Raw genomic sequence first — 20,480 nt, 5'->3', positions numbered from 1 at the left:
CCCTAAGAGCTGAGTTCAAATTATTGGCAGTAGCACTTGTGGAGGAGGCTGGCGGGCTCTGGGCAGCTAGTGGTGTAGCACGGAGCTGAGCCTGTCAAGTTTATCTCTGGCCCTGGAGCTGGTCTTGCTCTCAGTGCCTGCTTGTCCCTCCACGATATTCTGCTTTGTCGGCTCTGTTATCATTTGTGGAGCACTGGGGCAGCCGCTCTGATGTGAACTGTGGCCTAGAGAACTGAACATGTCATTTGGCAGAGCATGATCAAAAGAGATAACTATCATCAAGTTGTATGTATTATCACCCAGCGTCTGGGAAGGAGGAAAAATGTGGTTATACCCTCTTTCTGTGATGGAGAAAAGCGTTCACAGAGGGCTGTGTGACTCTGGCATGTTTCCCATCCCTTCCGTGAGAACTCTAGCAGTATACTGTTCATGTGTCAATAACAATTATTAGGAAGTGGTGCTGACATTTCAAAAAGCCCAACAAAAAGTCTGCCCATGTAGCTCCAGCTTCCTCAAATCTTATTTGACAGGAGCAGTCTGTCTTGTGCGCTCCAGAGGTGGTGATAAGCATCAAGCAATGGAATGCTACACAGAGGGAACTGCCAAACCATCTGTAACAAAAAGCCTGAGGGGGGTGGTAATAAAAATCAGTGTCTTCCAGGTGGAGAGGGAAGAAGGAACCACAGGGCTAAGTTACCATATATGTTATAAAGTAAGGGCAAGTCTGCAACTGCAGCCAGAGGAGAACCACCATGAGGTGAAGGCTTTATACTGACAGGAGTGGGGTTCAAGCCTAGGCTTGGCTGGAGAGTCCCTGGGCTAAGCCACTGTGCTTACAGTGCCTGCTTTTACAGTAGGAACAGAAAGCTGTGGGAACAGACTGAGCAGTGCTACTATGGAAATACAGGAGGTGTAGGTGAGAATACGATGAAGTTTTCAGTAGGACCAAGCAGGCAGAGGCAAGCTAGCTGCTACCAATTAAACTAAGTACATCCAGCATCATAAGAAATTCATGAGTTCCAGTCCCTCTTAGACTTGGGGCAGAGATAATTTATTAGACTTTTCTGCATTAAAACCTGACACTATAAAAATGTTTAACTGTATTTAAAAACACTGATTATTTAAAAATACTGATTATCTAAAAACTCCCAGCGTGGCCAAGAGTTAAGGAGGTAAGGGCTTAAAGAAAAAATCTAAAGTTCTTGTCACGCCTTCTCTGGGTCGTTTTGCACTAGATCCCGCTGGAGTCTTGGGCTTGTTCTTTGCCTTGGCAGGAGACTTGGAAGCTGCAGCCTTTGGGCTGGGAGCTGCTGCTGGAGCAGTGGGAGCACTGGGCTCCAAGAAGGAGCTTTGCAGCTCCAGAGCAAAGTGGTAGTCCATGTGCTCTGGGAACTCCCACACCAGCACGAGCTGGTCACACTTCTCACAGCGCTGCTGGTCCCCCGGCGAGGCGGGAGGGAGCAGGGCAAGCTCAGGAGAGGGTGGCAAATTCTGTTCATTTCCCTCTGTAGCTGGCTCTAATTTCAGAAGGGTCCTGGAGCTGGGTGGAGTCGAGGGTGTTTGTGTAGCATCAGAGAGCAACTTCTTGCAGGGAAGACTCTCATACTGAGAGGTAGGACTCCCATCTCTGGGACTCCGCTTCACAGGGGACTCCAGGTTGCACTGCACAGAGGCAAGTCCAATGCCATCTCTCTCCTGGTGCTCTGGGGAGCTGGGCAGAGGTGATGCTGCAGTGGTAGCAGCAGGCAGGCTGGTGGCTGTCACTGCCTGTGACTGCTGCCTTTCTGTCGCCTTTTGGAAGAAGGACTCAATAGCATTGGCTGGCTTCTGCCTGTGCTCTTTGCTTGGGCTCCTGAAGAACTTGACCCTGGGCCTCGTAGAAGTGGCTGCAGCAGTACCATCAGGCTGGGTATTGCTTGTCAGGAAGGTGGCAATACCTGCAGAGAGGAGTGTGGCAGGCTCTGAGAACCTGTTTGCCGAGAGAAGCACCGATATGAGTGGTGGAGACCTGTGAAGAACAGACCAACATCAGCTCAGACACCAGCCTGGGAAGCAAGAAGTCTTTTGAGGTAAGACTTTAAGCAACATAAAATGTTCACAGGCAGGGGATAGGGGAACTGCAGTCTGGGTATCCAGCAAGGAGTGGGAGAGATGTTTCCTCAGACAAAACTTTAGTATTGCTACTTCCAGAACAGAGTCTCATGGACACAGCAGGCTGCACTGAGCTGAGGAGAAAGCCTCTTCCCAGAACAGCGTTTCCCAAAGGGAAGGGCACTGGAGCAGGGACAGCTGGCCGCCAGCCTGGACTTTAGGTCCACCACAAGCCAGAGCTGCTGTGAGATGCCCAGGCAAGGTGAAGGCCTTGAGAGAGCTGCAGCCTTGTTGGAGCCTAACAGGCAGGACCTTCTTGCCTTACCTATACCTCAGCCTTCACTGCAGAGCAGGAGGAAGGGAAGAAGTAATGTTGAATACAGGAGCTGCACACCTTAGTTTTCCTTCCTGCCCCACCCCCAAGCAGCTTTGTCCTTAGGGAAGGAAAGCAAGGCGTAACTAGCTTCTCCAGCCCAGCAGGGCAAGGACTAACTCACTCCAGCTGGACACCCCCCTGCCAATAGCAATCAGCTCCAAGTACAGAAGTGTCTTGCCAGATGTGGGGCTAGGAGGAGGCCAGGCTCTCACAGCTGTCCTACCGCTGACAAGTGGAGGTCGCTGCGCGTGTGCTGGGGATCACTTTTCCTGACAGCTGGCATAACACTCATTCCTTTCTGTCAGGTCCCTGGCTCATCCTGCACCTCCCACAACAGAAAAACCCCTGACAGGGACACAAATCGCTCCCTCCTCCACTCACCAGGCCGCCTGGTGAGCCCCAGCCATGTTGCAGTTTTGGATGAGGGCAAAGGCATCGTTGCACATCTTCTGGGCATCATAGCGGGACAGAGCGCAAAAGCGCGACACTCGGGTGTCTCCCTGCATGCGGATGACCACCATCAGCTGCTTGGCCACTCGGTGGTTCTGCAGAGAGGAGAAGGAGCCGTGTTTCAAGCGACCCCTGCAGGAAAGAGCAGGAAAGGCCGAGGGGGCCGTCTAGCTGCCCACAACCTTGTACCATCAGCTACCACCTCCGGATGATGCTGTGTGACAGATGGCAGCTTGTCCTGCCTGGCCTGATCTCCAAGGGATGAGATACAGGACAGCAAGTGCTCGTACAGCTGCACCACGCAGGATGGGAAGCAGTCAGTCCTTGCTCTCCTTCAAAGGCAGCTGCGCACCATTTCTTGCCCCCACTGCAGCAATGAAGCTAGCGGATTAATCTCACCCTCGCCTACAGTCTACCATCCGGATTTGAGCATATCACTTCCTCTTGCAGCTCACAGCACAGGCAGAGCTGCAAGGGAGCAGCAGTGTGGCAGGATGAAGGCGTGGTGGCTTTCAGGTCCCTGCATCCTAAAGCATGGGACAAGGACCGTCCCTGGCCCTGCAGGGTTCTGGAGCAAAACCATCCTTCCTGGCTGGGCTCCTGCACACCTCTTTGCTTGGGGCACCGCAGCACACAGGCACACATCTGAGGGCGAGCAGATTTCTTCCCTCACCACACACCACCCTCAGCCTCCTGCAAACAGCTCACGGTGCAAATGCTCTGCATGGCTTCCTGAAGGCCAGCGGGGAGAACACCATTCCCTGTGCCTCCTCTCCTTACCTGGCTCCTGTCCTTGATCAGTCTGGATTCCAGCTCCAAGGCCAGCTGCAGGAGCCAGTGTTGCACCTGGACAAAACAGTGGTAACAGACAGGTTGGGCCTCTGGTTACAGCACTGCCACCAGCCCAGAGCAATGCTCTGCACACCGGGGAATGCTGGAGGGGGAATCAGACTGGAATGGACACAGACTATCACAAGGCCCCATATCTGCAGTACTCTTGGAGAAATCCACCCAGGTGAGGATTCAGCGCCAGAGACAAGGCACTGTAGATACCATACAAGTCCTGCAGTGTTACTACTAGACTTTGCCAAGTAACCTGGGTCCCCTGCCCTGGATCTCTCTTTGTGTCTCCCTACAGCTCTGTAGGAACCTCTCCCCAGCTAACAGGTAAGGTGCATTCTCCCTCTTTCTTTGGGCTAGTTACCTCCTTTCTAGCAACCATGGCCCTGACGCTTTGCACTGTGAATACCTTTTGAACAGCACAGGCCCACAGTTCTCCTTGTGGCAATTACAACTAGGTTGGACCTCTCTGTGCAGGAGTTTGTCGATATATTTCTGTCAAACACAGATTTCCCTGATTTCTGGGGCCCAAACCACCACCTCCCACTGAGCCCCTAGTCTTGAGTTTCAGGGCACCACGACACAGAAAAGCAGCGGTTTTGCAAGCTAGTCTCAACTTTTAGCATTCTCATCTTCTCCAGTGCAAAGGCCAACCCTCTTCTAGATGTAGGCTGCTTCTACCTCCTTCTGTGTGGCCAGGGCTGTCCTCCCAGGGAAGTTCTTGCTGCAGCCAATAGACTGAGGCAGGTACCGATTTTTGACAGGTTCATCTTCAATTCCTCTGCACAAGTCATAGAGCCAGGACCTGAAAGCCACAGAGGAAGCACGATGTGAAGGCAGCCACAGATAGGCAGGCATTGCTGGGCAGCAAGTCAGCCTTCTGCTGAGCCATGCTTTCAGTTCTGTGCAAGCTGCACCTCTGCCTCTCAGCCCCAGCTCTGCAGTTGCGGCCACAGCTGAATAAGCAGACTTCCTTCAGGCCACAACTGCCTGACAGCGCAACTCCTCTGCCTCTTCTCCTTAAATGGCAACAGTTCACCAGTCTGCAGGGCACCCCAACTGCTGCTCTGGGCCCAGAAGTGGTGTTTCAGGCTCCAGTCCAGCCTTGTAATTTCCTCTGTAATGAGACTGTCAAGCCTGCCTGCTTCCTAGCCTGCAGGGAGCCCTTCACAGCTTGGCCCCATCCTTAGACACTGTAGAAGAAGGCACAGTTGGCTGACAGGCAAAACATTATCCTGGGAAGGGTGCCTAGGAGCAAGCGAGCCTGGAAACCTGTTTGTGGGCCTGCCAGACCCATGCTTCTCAAAGACGTCACTGAAGTTTTACCTTCCAACCTTCCTAATCGCAGCAGAACAACCTGTGACCAAAAGGAAGTCTCGGTTCCTGCCAAGAGTCAAGTTGTGGCGAGAGGTTTATCATTACCCAGTTTTGTCTCCAAAGTGAGTCTGGAGCTCTGTCTCGCTGAACTGCGTCAGCTGCCCAATGTACTCTACTCCCAGGATGTCTGTGATGGCAGTGCCAAGCTTGCCTCCTAGGTTACGGCTACGGCAGAGAAAGAAAAAAAGAAAGAAAAAACAAATGAAACAACATCTGGGGACTAGGCCAAGTCTTCTTGCAGCAGCTGTCCCTAGATCAGAACAGCTAGAAGCAGTCAGGAACTAGCAGGACAAAAGGGAACACTTAGTACCTAACGCCCCCTTGCCCACAGTTGCTCCTGGCTTACACCTATGCAGCCCAGCAGTCATCTTGAGCACAGCTCTACCCTGTGCACAGAGAAAGGCTGTCCACGGGACACTAGTGGGCTCTTTGAGTGTGGTCCCTTCACTGGCAGGGCTGCAGCTCCCAAGCATGCTCCTCCTGAACTGTCGCTCACAGCTGTGAGGAATTCCTGGCAGGATTTCCTCTCCATTTCTTACAAGCATTGATGAGCAGTTACTGTGGAGTTGAATGCCTTTGCTGACCACTATCAATTAGCATCAAATTGCTCTCTGTTGAGGTGGTCAGGAACAGTTTCCTTCCCTCAAGTCACTTTAGTTCTGCTCACACAAGCAATGATGACAAACCAACAAGCAAGTGCAACAATGAAGACAAGCAGGGCTCTCTTCCTGATAACAACCTGGATTGTGGAAGCACAGCACCAGCATTTCAAATACACGCTCCTGCCACAGAGCAGCTCAGCCTGAGTCCCAGGCTGCACAAAAGCAGGCAGCTCCCCTGTACTCACATATTGCTGATGGGCAGTTGGCTGAAGAGCTGTGGAACAAATCGTGAAGATACTAGTGTCTGGCGGTTGGGCTTGTTTAACCCACAGGCCAGTTTTGCCAGCGTCTGTAACACAGAAGAGGATGGAAACCCTGTTATTACAATCTTTGCACTGACTTTATTGTGACTGTACCTAACCGCTTGTGCTGTATCACCTCTAAGATCTGCCTTTGGAATATCTGCTAGGAAGGATGTGCAGGTTGCACCATTGCTTGCTCCCAGGTAGTACCCACCTTGGGACTTGGCACACACTGGCTGGGAACACTGAAAGCACTGCTGCTTCCAGACTTCTAGCTCTGCAAAGGCTGGACTCCTGCTCCAGGCAGCTTGGGGCATCTGTATCTATCACCTGTTCTGCTCGGCTTAGTTTTCCATCAGGCAAGCACACTAGAGCTTCCAGAGCATCCCCATAATCCTCCCCAGGCTATTTCTCTCACTATGTCTTGCTCCATCATCTTCTGCATTTGTCTTGCTTTTTTTCAGTGTCACTATTTTAATCTTCTCTCTGCGAGGTCCACAGCAGCATAATGCTGCAAAAGGTAATCTGCAAAATACAGAATTGCTAGCCTGGAAGGGATGTTCTCTAGCTTATCTGCTATACAGGTTCCCCTCCCACCCTAATCTACCACAGGATCAAAAATACACAGACCAGCCTGAAATATATTTAGCTGGGTGTTTGGGATTTTTTTGAACAAGTTAATAATTTTGCTCTTTCACTGCTTTACCACACACACCTATAACTAAGCAATTTTTTTCTTCCTGCCTATTAAGCTATGATCTTTATTAACAACCTACTTTACAGGTTTACATATGTTCTCACTCTAATAGATAAAGCAGATCCCTTTCCTTCAACTTTTCATATCCAGTCATTTTCCACATGTCCAATCACTGTTATTCTTGTTTTGCTGGAGACTCTTTCAAGTTTACCCACACTGTTCATAAAGTGTTGCAAGCTGAACCAATCACTGAGACTTCATGGAGAGAAATAATTTACTTTTTCTGACACCTTCTCTAATCTGCACGTGCTGAAACAGGATTTGCCATTTCTGTAAGAGCTCTCATATTACTGACTCATCCTGCTGCTTGTCCACAATAATTCCAGGTTACTTCCTGACTTTCTATGACTTAGCCAAAAGCCTGCTGGTTGCTTTTTTCCTATAAACCACAAAACCGTCAGTGAGGAGCATAAGCAGCACTGCTGGGTGATTTCGGACTGTTTCTGGGCTTTTCCAAGCCCAGATTGTTCAGCTCTAATTTCATCTCCCAGAACTCCTACAGCCCAGGCCCCAAGCCTCATCTGTGCTTAGCATCACCTGAATTCCTACAGCTGCTCCCTCTCTACAGGCTTCAGTGAAAATACTGGCTCTTAGTGGACCTCACACAATTCCCCCCAGGCTCCCACTCTAAACGTCCCAATTTGAGTGCAACTCACTGAACAAAAATCATTATGGAAAACAGTCAGATTTTCTTCAGCTAGATGCACGCTCTTCGGATAACCTCAATAATGTTGTGTTTTACTAGGGTGTCATCATCAGCTTATGTGACTCAGGGTGGGGCGCGTTAGAAACCTTAAGGTGCACACTTCACATCTGCAGTTTCCCCTGTACATTAGGCCACATATGCTGTCAAAGAGGGCACATAAATGAGTCTGGCATGAGTGGTTCTTGATAAAACCATGCTGTTATCTTCCAGCTGCTTCCAAATAGCTCGTTCAATTATTTGGTCTCATTTATCGGCTGGGTTCCTGGTGTATTCTACCAAGTTAGCTCACTAGGAAGAAAAGTCCCTCAGGAGAGTTTTCTTTAGAAAAAAGATGAGTTTAAAGCAGGAAACCTCCACCTTGAGTTTTAGGCAATGGTGGCTGTAGCCAGAGAATGGTTTTTACTGACACAAATTCCCAGCAGCTTGGAGGAAGAAGAATACCAGTTTGGAGCACTGAGGTAAGTCGAGTTGCTTTTCCTCTTTCTGGTCACTCAGTCTTTACCCCTGCTGGCTGCTCTTTGGGTGATGCTCAGCCAGCTGTGAGAGCCAGCCGCAGGAGCACTTCGTGCATGACAGCAGCTGCAGAAACAAACAGACTCTGATGCTGCAGCTACAGAGGGTTTCCTGCTGGGTGAAATGCAGGGTGGTTTACTGAGAGCCCCTAGCACTCGTTTCATGCTTTGCAGAAAAGGTTTGTACCTACAGAGGTCAGCTGGCTGTGGAAGCACTGTAGCGTGTTCTGTACAGCCACATGTAGGCTCTGGTAATCTCTGCACTGTGCTTGCTGATATAGATATACAGTTCTTCAGGGATAGCACAGTACATCATGATTTTCTTACTCCCTTTAAAAAACCAAACAACCAAACAACCAAAAGAGGAATGCTGGCTTAGAAAATGGAAGCTGGGAGAAGCTGCTAGGGACAGCAGGGATGTTCTCTGTTATTCTTGATTAGAGAGAGCAAAAAGGCAAATTGAACATCCTTTCCACTGGAAATGTCTACACCACTGGTCTTCCTCAGCTAGCTCATTTCTGCCTTACAGTCTGCTCTAGTTTCAAGGTGAGCTGGTGCAGAACTAGCTCCAGTACCTCTATACAGCTGGTAATAGTTCCAGTTGTTTCCACAGCAGTCTAAGATGAAATTTATCTTTAAGTTCCAAAGCATCCATTTAGTCTTTATAATTTTCTTTTTTTAGTCAGAGCCTGCATTTTTAAAGTCGTCACTGTACACATAAGCCCCTTTTGCAAAGAATGAAACGAGTGCAGGGTGGTTTACTGAGAGCCCCTAGCATTTCACCCAGCAGGAAACCCTCTATAGCTGCAGCATCAAAGCCTGTTTGTTTCTGCAGCTGCTGTCATGCACGAAGTGCTACTGCAGCTGCTCTCAGCAGCTGGCTGAGCATCACCCAAAGAACAGCCAGCAGGGGTGAAGACTGAGTGACCAGAAAGAGGAAGCCAGAGCCCCAAACTGGTATTCTTCTTCCTCCAAGCTGTTGGGAATTTGTGTCAGTAAAAACCATTCCCTGGCTACAGCCACCATTGCCTAAAACTCAAGGTGGAGGTTTCCTGCTTTAAGCTCATCTTTTTTATAAAGAAAACTCTCCTGGGGGACTTAAAACCCTTTTCTTCCTCGTGAGCTAACTCATCAAGGTACACCAGGAATCCAGGCAGTCAATTAATTGAGTGCTGACTGCATAGGCCACATCTCTGGGAAGAAAACTCTTCTCCTTCCCAGATGTCCTATAATTTCCCTGAAGGTGTGCTCACACGTGGCTGCATTCCCCACTGAGCTCATCTTCTATGGGAGACTTGGGAAAACACATAGGAGAGCGTCTACAGCATGTTCTGACTCTGCTACTTAGAAGAAAGCAGGTTGATGTGTTACACACGTACCTTGTTGTGTGAAATCCCAGCTGAACACCTGAATCCGGTGGCTGCTTCTACAGCCACCCTCATTTCTTCCACGATTACTGCACCCATGGTCAGCTGCAGGTCAGGACAATCAGGGTTATCGAAAGACAGTGACGCCAGCCACTCGTGCAAGCCACGTTGCCTCAGCTCCTCTAGAAAAGGGACACAAAGGGGGTCAGCATGGGTATTTCTTGCTGAGCCCAGCAAAGGGACCAGTAGCATCAGCCAGCCCCAGCAGCCAGCCGCGTGCTTCTGTAACTGCGTGCCAACGGCAAGGACAAGAAGCGAGCACCCTAAAAGTCATTCATTGGGGGAAACACAGATCCTATTTACCGTGCTCTTGCACGGGACAAAGCAGCCCACCCTCTACCTCTGTTGATGTACAGGGAGCGTTACCGATGGAGCGGGACAGGGACAGCACAGGGGCCCGGGGGTGGCAGCACTGGGCTCCGTTCTCGCTGCGTTGTGCGGCCTCAAAGCAAAGCCGTTAGAGCCGTCCCGCCGCGGTATGCAAAGCGCCGGCCCCGGCGCTCGAAGCTCCGCGGTGCCGGGTCGGTGCGTACCCTTCCCGCCGGGCTGGGGGTCGGGGGCGTCGGGCAGCCCCTGCACGAAGGTGGTGGGCAGCAGCGCGGCCGCCAGGGGGCGCCCCTGCAGGGCCCGCAGCCGCTCCCGCGCGCTGCCCGTCAGGTCCAGGTACGCCTCGTCGATGCTGGCCCGCTCGATGGCGGCGAAGCGCGACAGCACCTGCATCACCTCCACGCTGGCCTCCCGGTACCTGCCGGGCGGCGGGCACAGCCTCAGGCGCCGCCCCGCGTAAGGCGACCCCTGCCGCCGCCACCCCCGGCCCGGTCCCCGACCCCGCTCACCGGGTGAGGTCGGCTTTGCCCCGCGCCTGGGGCACCCGCGCCAGCGCCAGGTCGGGGCACAGCGCCCGCGCCTCCGTCGCCCACATCCCGCGGGACACGCCGAAGGCGCGTGCCTCGTAGCTCACCGCGATGATCCTGCAAGACACGGGAGGGCAGGGCAGTGCAGGGCGAGCACGGCCCCGCCGGGAAGGGTGCAAGGGGCCGGTCCCGCCGCCGGCACCTACCCGCCGCCCTGCCACTCAGTGTACTGCACCACGGCGCAGGGGCGGCCGCGCAGCTGCGGGTCGAGGCGCTGCTCCACCTGCATGAAGAAGCAGTCCATGTCCACCAGGGCCACCACCCGCTCCCGACCCCGCGACATCCTCCCGCCGCCGTTGGCCGCCTCCCGCCCGGCGGGGTGGATGGCCCTGCCCCTCCATGCCGCGCCCCGCCCCTCCGCGCTGCCTGCCGGGAGCCGTAGTCCCCGCGCGAGGCACGCTGGGAGTCGTAGTTCTGGGGGGTGTGTCGCCGCGACGTTACGCGGCACATGCGTTTTCCCAACCGGTTCCTTCCCTCCGCACATGCGCAGATCCGCTGCGGTGCCGCGCGTGCGCCGCGTGCCGGCCGCCCCCTCCTCTCGCCCGTCGGTGGCCGGTGGCGCGGATCCGCCGCTGCCGCCGCCATGTCCGCCGAGCAGGTGAGCAGCCTCTGCGAGCAGCTGGTGAAGGCGGTGACGGTGATCATGGACCCGGCCTCCACACAGCGCTACCGCCTGGAGGCGCTCAAGGTACTTGACCAGGGAGAGGAGGCGCCGGGCTCCCGCCACGCGGGTGCTCCCTCCGCACGGCGCCGGGGCCCCATGGGCGAGAGGCGGGGCGGGCCGGCCCCGGGAAGCCCCCGGGACGCTGGGAGTCGTCAGCAGGCGGGGGAAGGCGGCGGGGGCCGCGGTTGCGCGGCGCTGAGGGGGTCGGGCGCCCCCCCCAACCCTGGCGTGCTCCCCGAGGGGGTCGGGGCCGCTCCCCTCCCCGTTGCCCCGTGCCAGCTGCCGTGTTTTAACTGCGTGTGCGTGTCCCCGGTCCTTTCCCAGTTCTGCGAGGAGTTCAAAGAGAAGTGTCCCATCTGCGTGCCCTGCGGGCTGAAGCTGGCGGAGAAGACGCAGACGGCCATCGTCCGGCACTTCGGCCTGCAGATCCTGGAGCATGTGGTCAAGTAAGGCAGCTCGTCGTCCCGCCGCCCGCCCCCCTGCGCCGGGGAAGGGTGCTAGCCCGCTGCCACGCAGCCGCTGGCCGGAGCTCTGCTCCCGTTCCGGCGCTTCCCGCTTCAGGGAGGCACTTTCAGGATACAGAAAGTCTGTTCTGCAGCAGAGGGTGGTTGCTGTCCTGCTCTGTTTCTTTCCTTATCTGTAAAAAGAGAGGAGAAAATGGTTTTCAGGCAGGTTGGGAAGGTTAATTCACCAAGCTCTAAGGCACATTTGCATCGCAAGGTGTAAATAAGCACACAGGGTTATCGGTAGGTCTTTGCAGCGTTCTCTGTCATTAGCCTCATGCTAACAAAGAGGCTTTGTATTAGTTGGGTTCTGAGATTCCTTTCTCTGCCGCCTCTACAGACCTGATGCTTTGTGCTTTTGCTGCTGCTTCTCATGTCTGTTGACTTCAGTGGTGCACGCCCATTTGCCAGCAGCAGTTTTAGCTCAGCCTTTTCATTAAGGGATTGGGCACTGGCAGAGTCAGTGAGCTGCAGTCTCTCTAGTTTAGGTAAAGAAGTGATGGTTCATTGAAAATCAAGTCAGAGATCTTGTTTTGACTTGGTGTCCTTCTTGTTTCTCTCTCTTTTCTTTTTTTAAACTCTTTTGAACAGGTTCCGCTGGAACAATATGCCTCGCCTAGAAAAAGTTTATCTGAAGAACAATGTCATGGGCCTCATATCCAGCGTAAGTACCTTCTACTACTGTTCTCTGAAACATGATTCTCTTACTTGGAGATAGAAAGTGCAAGCAAAAGGAAAAAGTCACTCCAGATAATTAGCACAGAGGACCTGAATTCAATTCTGCATTTCATTACTTTCTTGCTATGCATCCCTGGTTGTTCCAGTGATTTTCTCTGTCTTGTAGTCAGGTCAATAACCATGTCACCTCACATGCCAGGAAGTTGTGAGGCTTGTATAACATATATAAGGTACTCTTTCTTAGGAGGAAATTTATTAAATCTGGATCATCTTAGTTTTTGCAAGAATACTTAAGTCATTATCTTAGTTGTGTTTTCTGTAGCATTGTGATTCCTCTTCTGACCAAACAACCTTCCTTTGAGGAAAATCCTTTTGGTTCCCAGACTTCACTAGCTACGGATGCTTGGAGGGTAGGAGTGTCATCCAAGGTAGCTGGGATAAAGAGCTGCCCAGCGTTGTGATTTCTTTTGTTGTTTTATTTTGTGTGGTTTAATATATTTGCAACCACAGTGCTGGCATTTGATGTTTGCTGTTTTGTATAACTGCCCCTCTCCTGTCACAGGGAACTCAAAGTATTCTGGAGGAGGAAAGTCACATTAAGGATGTTCTGTCTCGCATTGTGGTGGAGATGATCAAGCGCGAATGGCCTCAGCACTGGCCTGACATGCTAAAGGAGCTGGATACGCTCTCCAAGCAAGGGGTACGAAACACACCTGTTCTTTCCTGCTTGCTCATAGTATGGGTTTCAGTCTTCCATCACCCTGAGACAAGCCTAACTCCCTTGTGGTCAGGCGAGACAGGCTGATGATGGACTAAAAAATCCCCGTAAGATTAAGTTATTCTAGGAGGTGATTTTAGCAGAGAGAGGACCCATCCTCCTGTCTTGTTTTCCCAAGGTGTGACTTGTATCTTCATGCATGCTCACTTTCTTTCTACATCTCTGAGCTAGCCTCTAGAGATTTTAACGTTCGAACAGTGCTGATGGAGCATATTTCATTTTGGGACATCAGGAAACTCAGACGGAACTGGTGATGTTCATCCTCCTACGTTTGGCAGAGGATGTGGTGACTTTTCAAACTCTGCCTACCCAGCGGCGACGAGATATCCAGCAAACCCTCACCCAGAACATGGAGAAGATCTTCAACTTCCTACTATCTACTCTGCAGCAGAACGTCAATAAGTACAGACGCATGGTAAGAGTCTCCTTTCCTTGGGTTCGGTCAGTGCTGGAGGTGTTTAGGAATTGGGATACAACTCACAAGTGGTTGGGGAAGCAAGTGCAGAAACTGAAATCCGTTGCTGTTGCTGTGTGGAAAGGATCTGCTGTGGCCTGGGAAGCCAATGCTGATCAGAGAGACTGAATGTACAAGGCTGACAGGGTTAGTGTTGGTAGCTTGGATTTGCTAGTGTAAATGGCTGGAGCGGATGTGTGCCTCGTCTGTACTGTTGGAATGCTCTGCTGACACTAGGGGTGTACGGCTTAGCAAAACAAAGGTGTGGTTGTGGCAGAAACGGGTAGATTTGGGGTAGCTTATATAATGCACAGTGGTAAAGAGATGCCGTCCTAGGCTTGCATCTGCTCTCTTACGCTGCAGTGGTGTCTTTGCGGCGATGCACCAAATTGCATGAGTGTTTGATGTCTCACCATTGCATCTGGGCCTTTCTGGTCCTTTTCTCCAAGAGCTCAGGTCAGGAAGCCCTTTTTTGTCAAATTGTGGTGAGGAATGCACTTATTTTTTTGTGTAAAGAGACTTCCCTGAATTCTTACCTAGAGTCAGAGGTGTGCAGGTTGGTCAAGATGGATGGTGAAGGCAAGTCACCACCCCAGTCTGTTCCTGTGAGAAGGAAGTGGATTTGAGAGTGAAGCACAATTGAAAAACCAATCTAGAAATAAGTTGCTTAGGTGTATCTCTTGTTCTTTTTTTCTGTGAATTAAAATCCGGAGTTACACTAAATGTGAAACTGGGAGGCAATGAAAAACCCTCTGCTACCTGGCTTCTGTTCATTTTCCTGATGCACTGATGGGCTGAACCAACCCACCTGTAGAGCAGACAGTTCTCTGTGCAGTTCATGGTGGTGGGTGGGAGACCCTGATGCATTTTGTAGTTTGGCTGAAATACATTTCTAGCTAAGGTTTGAATTGCAATGCTTGAGGCTCTGAAGTGTGGCTGCTTCTGCTAACGGTGGAATCTTTCTGATTGGCAAGGTTGGAGCACCCCAGGAACAAGAAGCCCTCACCACTCCACAGGTTAGCAGATCTTTGGGATGTTTATGCCCAGGGTAAATTCTGAGGGTTGGGCGTTCAGTCTGCACACTGAGACTGGGGGAGATGATGGACAGTTCCCCAAGACCATAATAATCTGCAGTGCATATAAGTATGCAGCTCTGGTATGGTGGCTCAGATGCTAAATGTTTGGGACACAACCAAATTAACTCAGAATCACTGTGCTGAATACATAGATGGACTGAGTTTCCAAACCAAAACCTTGCAGCAGAAAGAAATGCTTGTGGTTTCTTTGCATCTGAAAAACAAATCAAACCTGAGTGTCTGAGGGACTCGTTTTAGTCAAAAAGATGGTGCAAGCAGTGCATTGCTGCTCTTAAGTGTTTGGAACTGGGAGTCAGGCTGTAAGCTCTTGCCCCAGCTCTCTCTCCAGCTGCCTTCCTGACCATGTGTTGTGGTTTAACCCAGCCGGCAGCTAAAACAACCACACAGCTGTTCCCTCACAGCTGTGGGATGAGGGAGAGAATCAAAAAGAAAAAAAAGGTAAAACTCATGGGGTGGGATGAGATAAAGACTGTTTAATAGGACAGAAAAATAATAATAATATGAATAAAACATACAAAAGAAGTGATGCACAGCACAACTGCTCACCACCCGGAACTGAGGCTCAGCTGGTTCCTGAGCTGCGCTGCCTTCTGGCCAACTTCCTCAGTTATATACTGAGCATGATGCCATACGGTATGGAATATCCCTTTGGCCACTTTGGGTCAGCTGTCCTGGTTGTGTCCCCTCCCAGCTTTTTGGGTGCCCCCCGCCTTCTCATTGGCAGGCCAGTATGAGAAGCTGAAACGTCCTTGGCTGCTTGGCAACAACTAAAAACATCAGTGTGTTATCAACATTATTCTCATCCTGAATCCAAAACATAGTGCTGTACCAGCTGCTAGTAAGAAAATTAACTCTATCCCTGCTGAAACCAGGACACCATGGACAAATCACCCTTTTCAGACATCAATCTCAGTACATAAAAGCTGCCAGCACTTTTCAGAGTCTGGCTTCTTGGATGTAAGATGCTCTAAAAGGTCAAAAGTTTCTTCCCTGGAAGCTTCCAGGAAGCACTGAAATGCCTTTCCTTCTTGTCCCGTGTGTCTCCCTGGTGCCTGCTGACTGGAGTGTCATCTTTTGGATGAGAAGGAAATTGTGGCTTAACTTGGAATTCAAAGTCCTGTTGTCTTACCTGCCAGAGAGCTGCGGAGGTGGTTATGATGGCCGCAGCAATGTCCTGAGTGGGAGACTGTGTTGCAGGCCCTTTCACTAGGGAGCTCTTCTGTGAAGCCGCTTCTGGCTGCGTTCTCAAGAATAAGCCTGTCCAGCAGTGGCTGGGTGGAAGCGTGGGCTGTGGCCGCTCACTTACCATCTCTTGTTTTCTTTTTCAGAAGACTGATCTGGCTCAGGAGCCAAAGGTGAGTGGAGCTGTGGGGGAGTTAGCGCATTAGTCATTCTTAAGACCAAGATTGCTTAGAACTAGGCTTTTCCCAGGCTTTGGAGTCTGTTACCTGCAGTTCTCATTTACAGATGGGTATGTTTCACCCATAACACAAACTGCTTGAGAAGAGAGAGGGGTGGGAGCAGAAGGGTCCAAGTCTCTCACTCTGAGGGTGGTTCCTGGTACCAGGAGTGGACGGCTTTAGATGGGAATTGCTGTGTCTCTGGCTCTGACCTCTTGCCTCCTCTCTGTTCCCAGGCCCAGGCAAACTGCCGCGTGGGGATAGCGGCACTCAACACCTTGGCTGGCTACATTGACTGGGTGGCCCTGAGCCACATCACAGCAGACAACTGCAAGCTCTTGGAGATGTTGTGTCTGCTCCTAAATGAGCCTGAGCTCCAAGTAGGAGCAGCAGAGTGTCTCCTGATTGCTGTCAGCAGGAAAGTGAGTTCTTCCTCCTCAGCTCCTCTGGCTCCTCTTTGTTTTACTCTTATTCTCCTATGTAATTCTTCAAATTGAGCAATGATATCTTTGCCCTTTTATTTAAGACACAAAATTCAAACTTGACTGCTTTTGTTAATGATACCTAGCCTGAATATCATGCCAGTACAAGACATATAGCAACTGTTGGAACCCTCTCCAACTTCTGTGCTCATCTTTCTTCGCAGTTTTGAAGTTGGAGATCCCCATTGACTTTTTTTTTCCTCCCACTTTCTACAACTGTGAAGTGGGAAATATTGTTACCAGCTGTATCATCTGGCAGCTCAGAGAAATGACAGCAGGATCTAAACAGGTGGTTTGACCCATACTTTCATAAGCAGCTTAGTGTCAAGGCTGAGTGTTTATCAGCTGCCTTTAAGTAACTAGCCAGTCTGCAGTGAAGAAGAGTTAATGTCTCAGGATCAGTTTTTTTTGTTTAAAGTTCCTGTGGTGGGATTGCTTAGGAAATTTCTTGAGATCAGGAATACCTTAGATTTTTTTGCAAGTTTTTACTGAAATCATTTGTGGAATCTAAGCCCTTCCCCAGATGGAAGGACAACTGGGGATCTCCTGATTTCACTTGCAGATGGGAATAAATAGTTATGTAGATGGGAATAAATAGTTATCTTCTAACTGAGGCATTTGGCCTATTTTACACATAGGGTAAGCTGGAGGACCGGAAACCTCTGATGGTCTTGTTTGGAGATGTTGCCATGCACTACATTCTCTCTGCTGCCCAGTGAGTACCATCCAGCTACTTGAATTTCACACAAAATTGCATCCAAATGGCATGGTAGATGTGGTTTCAAAAGATATTGCTGCTTAACTGCAGGAAGCTGGGACTGGGTTAGGAGAGAACAAACCCACCGTTTCTTTTGCAAAACTTGAAGAACTGCGAGTTTTTTCAAATCCTATAATTGAAAGACAAAGTGGTGTAAATATTGCACTTTCCCCAGCTTTCTCTTTTAGTCTGAAACTGATCAGGAGGGACTCTTTCAGACAGGAAATTTCAGAGGTTTTGGATGGTAATAAATAAAGCAGTACTTATTGATAATAGCAAAGAAAATCCCACTGCGATAAAACCAAATTGCTCCAGTCCTCTTTTTATCTACAAGATAGACAGCAGTGTGCCTGTTACCTACAGTGTGAGTAACTGTGATCCTGTTTTTCCCCCTCCCCTCATTCCCAGGACAGCAGATGCAGAAGGCCTGGTGGAGAAGCACTATGTTTTCTTGAAGAGACTTTGCCAAGTTTTGTGCGCATTGGGCAGCCAGCTATGCGCGTTGCTAGTAAGTCTCTGCTAATACCAGCAGCAACCCTGGCAAGGCTATTTTTTAGGGCTGGGGGTGAGGCAACCCTGATCTAAGGTAGGACCAGGGTTCTCTCTGCACTTCTGAAAAGGCAGAAATGGCTCTGCTTGCAAGTGGGATAGCTGTATCCTGCCAAGTCATAGGAATATTGAATGGAGGGACCATTCTGATTCTGGGCCTCTGCTGTCTTCAAGAATCATCTGTAACCTCTGTAAAATGCTGAGGCTTCATACAAAATTGGTTAAGGTTCTTGCTGTCTACTGCTACAGAAAAACTACTCCAGGAAATTACTGTTGTGTTGGAAGCCTCTCAAATTTCCCTATTAAAAATACCTCAGAGTATACCTGTTGGTTCTTCTACCAAGATTATCTCAAGCTGGAGTAAGAAACAGATTTTGTTCCTGCCGTTCATCTTTCTGATGCTTTGTGTCGATGTTGAGATGAAGATACACATTGATACTTTGCATGCCTTGCTGGTTGCTGAATACCCGCTCCCTCCATTCAGCACAGTGCTGCTACAGTAAAGAAGGCAGGCTTGTTGAGAGATTCTGTTTGTGGGGAGACTGAGGCAGCCAGCCTGTGTGCAAGTCGTAGAGCAAAGTAAATTCTCACAGGCAGAGAAGGAAAAAAAAACCACCCACTTTGAGAATTTATCCCTAAAAAGAATGGACAGCAAGCAAAAGGTTTGTTACGACTTTCGGTGACTTCACTTGCTCCTAGGCAGTGGGAGCTGTTAGTCCATAATGAAGTAATGAGATAGGGATTTGAGTCCTCTCATCCAGATTCCCTCGGGAGAGGCAGCACTGAGCTGTACAGCTCCAGAACAGGGATCCTGAGGGCACTGGGTCATATTATGGTTAGTGAGGAGCAGCAAAACCTTCATTTTATGGCTCTGGGCAAAATTTATTTTCCTGACAAACTTTCCAGAAAGTTATTGGTAAGAGATGTCCGTACATTAAATGCAGAAAACAATCAGAGGAATGGGAATGGAATCATCTGGGTGTATTTGCTTGTGAAATTGTGCAGTTGCAAATTGCTCCGCTTTGGTACTGCTGGGTGGGCTTGACCCAACAGGAGTGAAATTGTGACTCATGGCGGCAGCAGTAGCAGCAGTTATGAATTTGATTTTAGTGAAACTCTAGTATCTGAGAAGTCACCCTTTTCTCTTGAGTGAGGGTGGTGCTGTCTCCAGCACCCCCAGGCTGGTCAGCAGAACTTGCTGCTCCTCAGGCTATACTGGTTTCAGAAAAAAAAAATCAACAGTTGTTCAGTGGTTTTGTCTCTGCTCCTTTACATTCTGTGGCCTTGGATGTAGAGCTCCTGCTTTACCCAGAGACATACCGCTTATGAGCCCAGCGTGACATAGAGTTAGTGTTTTGTCTGAAATTGTTTCCCTTCCTAATAGGGCTCAGATTCTGATGTGGAAACGCCAGCCAACTTTGGAAAATTCCTTGACTCATTTTTAGCCTTCACAACCCATCCCAGCCAGGTATGTAAAGGGCTGAAAGTCTCGTGTATGTCTATGTAAGAATGTGTGAATGCGTAACTGAGCTAACCTGTAGAGGACTGCAGAACTTCAGCAGCCAAATATTGGTCTTCAGGCTCTCCATTTGAGCTGAAATGCAGAGTGGTTTCTCCTTCATTACTACCCCATTAGGAACAGTGACTGATACAGAGGTGCTGAGTAGAAACTGTAGAATTTGCAGTCGGCCCTAGTGTTTACTTAGGGACTTTTGGTGTTCTGGAAATTTGGGTTGTGCCTGCAAGGTGCTTCAGCCTCAACTGATTGGTTGGTGCAATTTGCTATTGCCTTCTGATAGCAACATTTAATGTTAGCAGTGGAGATTCCAGCACTGAAATCCTTCTCTGTTCCCTTCCTTTCTCTCTTCTCCCTCCAGTTTCTGCGCTCTTCCACTCAGATCACGTGGGGAGCCCTCTTTCGGCATGAAGTTCTGTCTCGTGACCCCTTGTTGCTGGCTATGATTCCCAAGTATCTCCGTGCATCTATGACCAACCTAGTGAAGGTATGTGGGAACTGCAGCCAGAGAGGCGTGAGAAGGTGCCTAGGTGAATGTGGCCTGTGGATCTCGGGGGAGAAACTATGTTTTTATTGCGTCTGCCAGAGATGTGATCTCCAGGCCGCTGAGCAAACAGCTCTATCTCAGCATTTTACTGTCTGCTCCTTGCCTTCAGCCTTCATCTCCTTGAAGGTGGTATTAGCTGTGATGGGTGACTTCTCTTCCTTCCTGACTTTGTCCACTCTGTCTCCAGGTGGGCTTTCCCTCTAAAACAGACAGCCCCAGTTGTGAATACTCCCGCTTTGATTTTGACAGTGATGAGGACTTCAATGCCTTCTTCAACTGTAAGTTGCCATCACCCCATGTGGATGCTGTTGTCAGTGCCTTTCGTCTTACTTTCAGTTGCTGGCTGAGCTTGGAGCCCACCGTAATTGGCTCGGCAGCTTCCATTTTTATCCTGGCTCTTGCTGCCTGGATCTTGAAGTTAAATTAATTTAGCATTTTCTGTGACAGCTCAGGCGTTTCATTTTACTTACTTTCTGCTATTATTTTGCTTGCTGGCCAGGTAGGTGGTCTAGTAGCATTTACTGCCTAATGTCAAAGAAAACATGCCTCTTGATCACCTAGAGGAGGAAGTAAAACAGCCTGGAGTCCTGCTCGGGTTAGGAGAAGAAGGAACCTTACAAAAGACTGTAAATGTCATTCCACAAAGAAAATCTGTCTTGGCCCTGCTAATAAGCTTCTGGTTCAGTACCAATAGCTAGAGG

The 20,480-nt window shown here is 50.1% G+C and overlaps 2 protein-coding genes across 9 annotated transcripts in view; one reads left to right on the top strand and one right to left on the bottom strand.

Moving 5' to 3' along the window:
* Positions 1-1,029: 1,029 nt before the first annotated feature.
* On the bottom strand, positions 1,030-10,661 carry POLH (DNA polymerase eta). 2 transcript variants are annotated; one of them, XM_054819578.1, is made up of 10 exons: positions 10,501-10,661; positions 10,277-10,411; positions 9,974-10,185; positions 9,393-9,562; positions 5,982-6,085; positions 5,180-5,299; positions 4,439-4,562; positions 3,698-3,763; positions 2,849-3,012; positions 1,030-2,008 (listed from the first exon to the last, which is right to left on the bottom strand). In XM_054819578.1, the coding sequence occupies exons 1-10, from the start codon at positions 10,635-10,637 to the stop codon at positions 1,165-1,167; spliced, it is 2,076 nt and encodes a 691-aa protein (XP_054675553.1). In that variant the 5' UTR covers positions 10,638-10,661; the 3' UTR covers positions 1,030-1,164. The 2 variants fall into 2 exon arrangements, with proteins under 2 accessions (XP_054675553.1, XP_054675554.1); XM_054819579.1 differs by having other exon boundaries at positions 1,756-1,937.
* A 198-nt stretch (positions 10,662-10,859) lies between these two features.
* XPO5 (exportin 5) overlaps positions 10,860-20,480 on the top strand; it is a 30,513-nt gene continuing 20,892 nt past the window's right edge. For 3 of the 7 annotated variants that reach the window (XR_008576564.1, XR_008576563.1, XR_008576565.1), the window contains exons 1-13: positions 10,863-11,042; positions 11,343-11,464; positions 12,113-12,185; positions 12,762-12,899; positions 13,210-13,392; positions 14,406-14,447; positions 15,857-15,883; positions 16,165-16,350; positions 17,049-17,125; positions 17,576-17,675; positions 19,101-19,184; positions 19,594-19,719; positions 19,967-20,057. Coding sequence is in view for 4 of the 7 variants with exons in the window: in XM_054821957.1 (XP_054677932.1) it covers positions 10,938-11,042; positions 11,343-11,464; positions 12,113-12,185; positions 12,762-12,899; positions 13,210-13,392; positions 14,406-14,447; positions 15,857-15,883; positions 16,165-16,350; positions 17,049-17,125; positions 17,576-17,675; positions 19,101-19,184; positions 19,594-19,719; positions 19,967-20,057 (1,354 nt within the window). In the remaining 3 variants the exon portion in view is untranslated. Of the gene's footprint in view, positions 11,043-11,342; positions 11,465-12,112; positions 12,186-12,761; positions 12,900-13,209; positions 13,393-14,405; positions 14,448-15,856; positions 15,884-16,164; positions 16,351-17,048; positions 17,126-17,575; positions 17,676-19,100; positions 19,185-19,593; positions 19,720-19,966; positions 20,058-20,480 lie in introns of all 7 variants that reach the window. The other 4 variants (XM_054821957.1, XM_054821956.1, XM_054821959.1 and 1 more) reach the window with 2 other exon arrangements.

Source organism: Grus americana, chromosome 3 (genome assembly GCF_028858705.1).
Source record: "Grus americana isolate bGruAme1 chromosome 3, bGruAme1.mat, whole genome shotgun sequence".
Classification (NCBI taxonomy): Eukaryota; Metazoa; Chordata; class Aves; order Gruiformes; family Gruidae; genus Grus; species Grus americana.
Note: the sequence above shows the minus strand (reverse complement) of the source record. Positions and strands in the feature narration are given on the sequence as shown.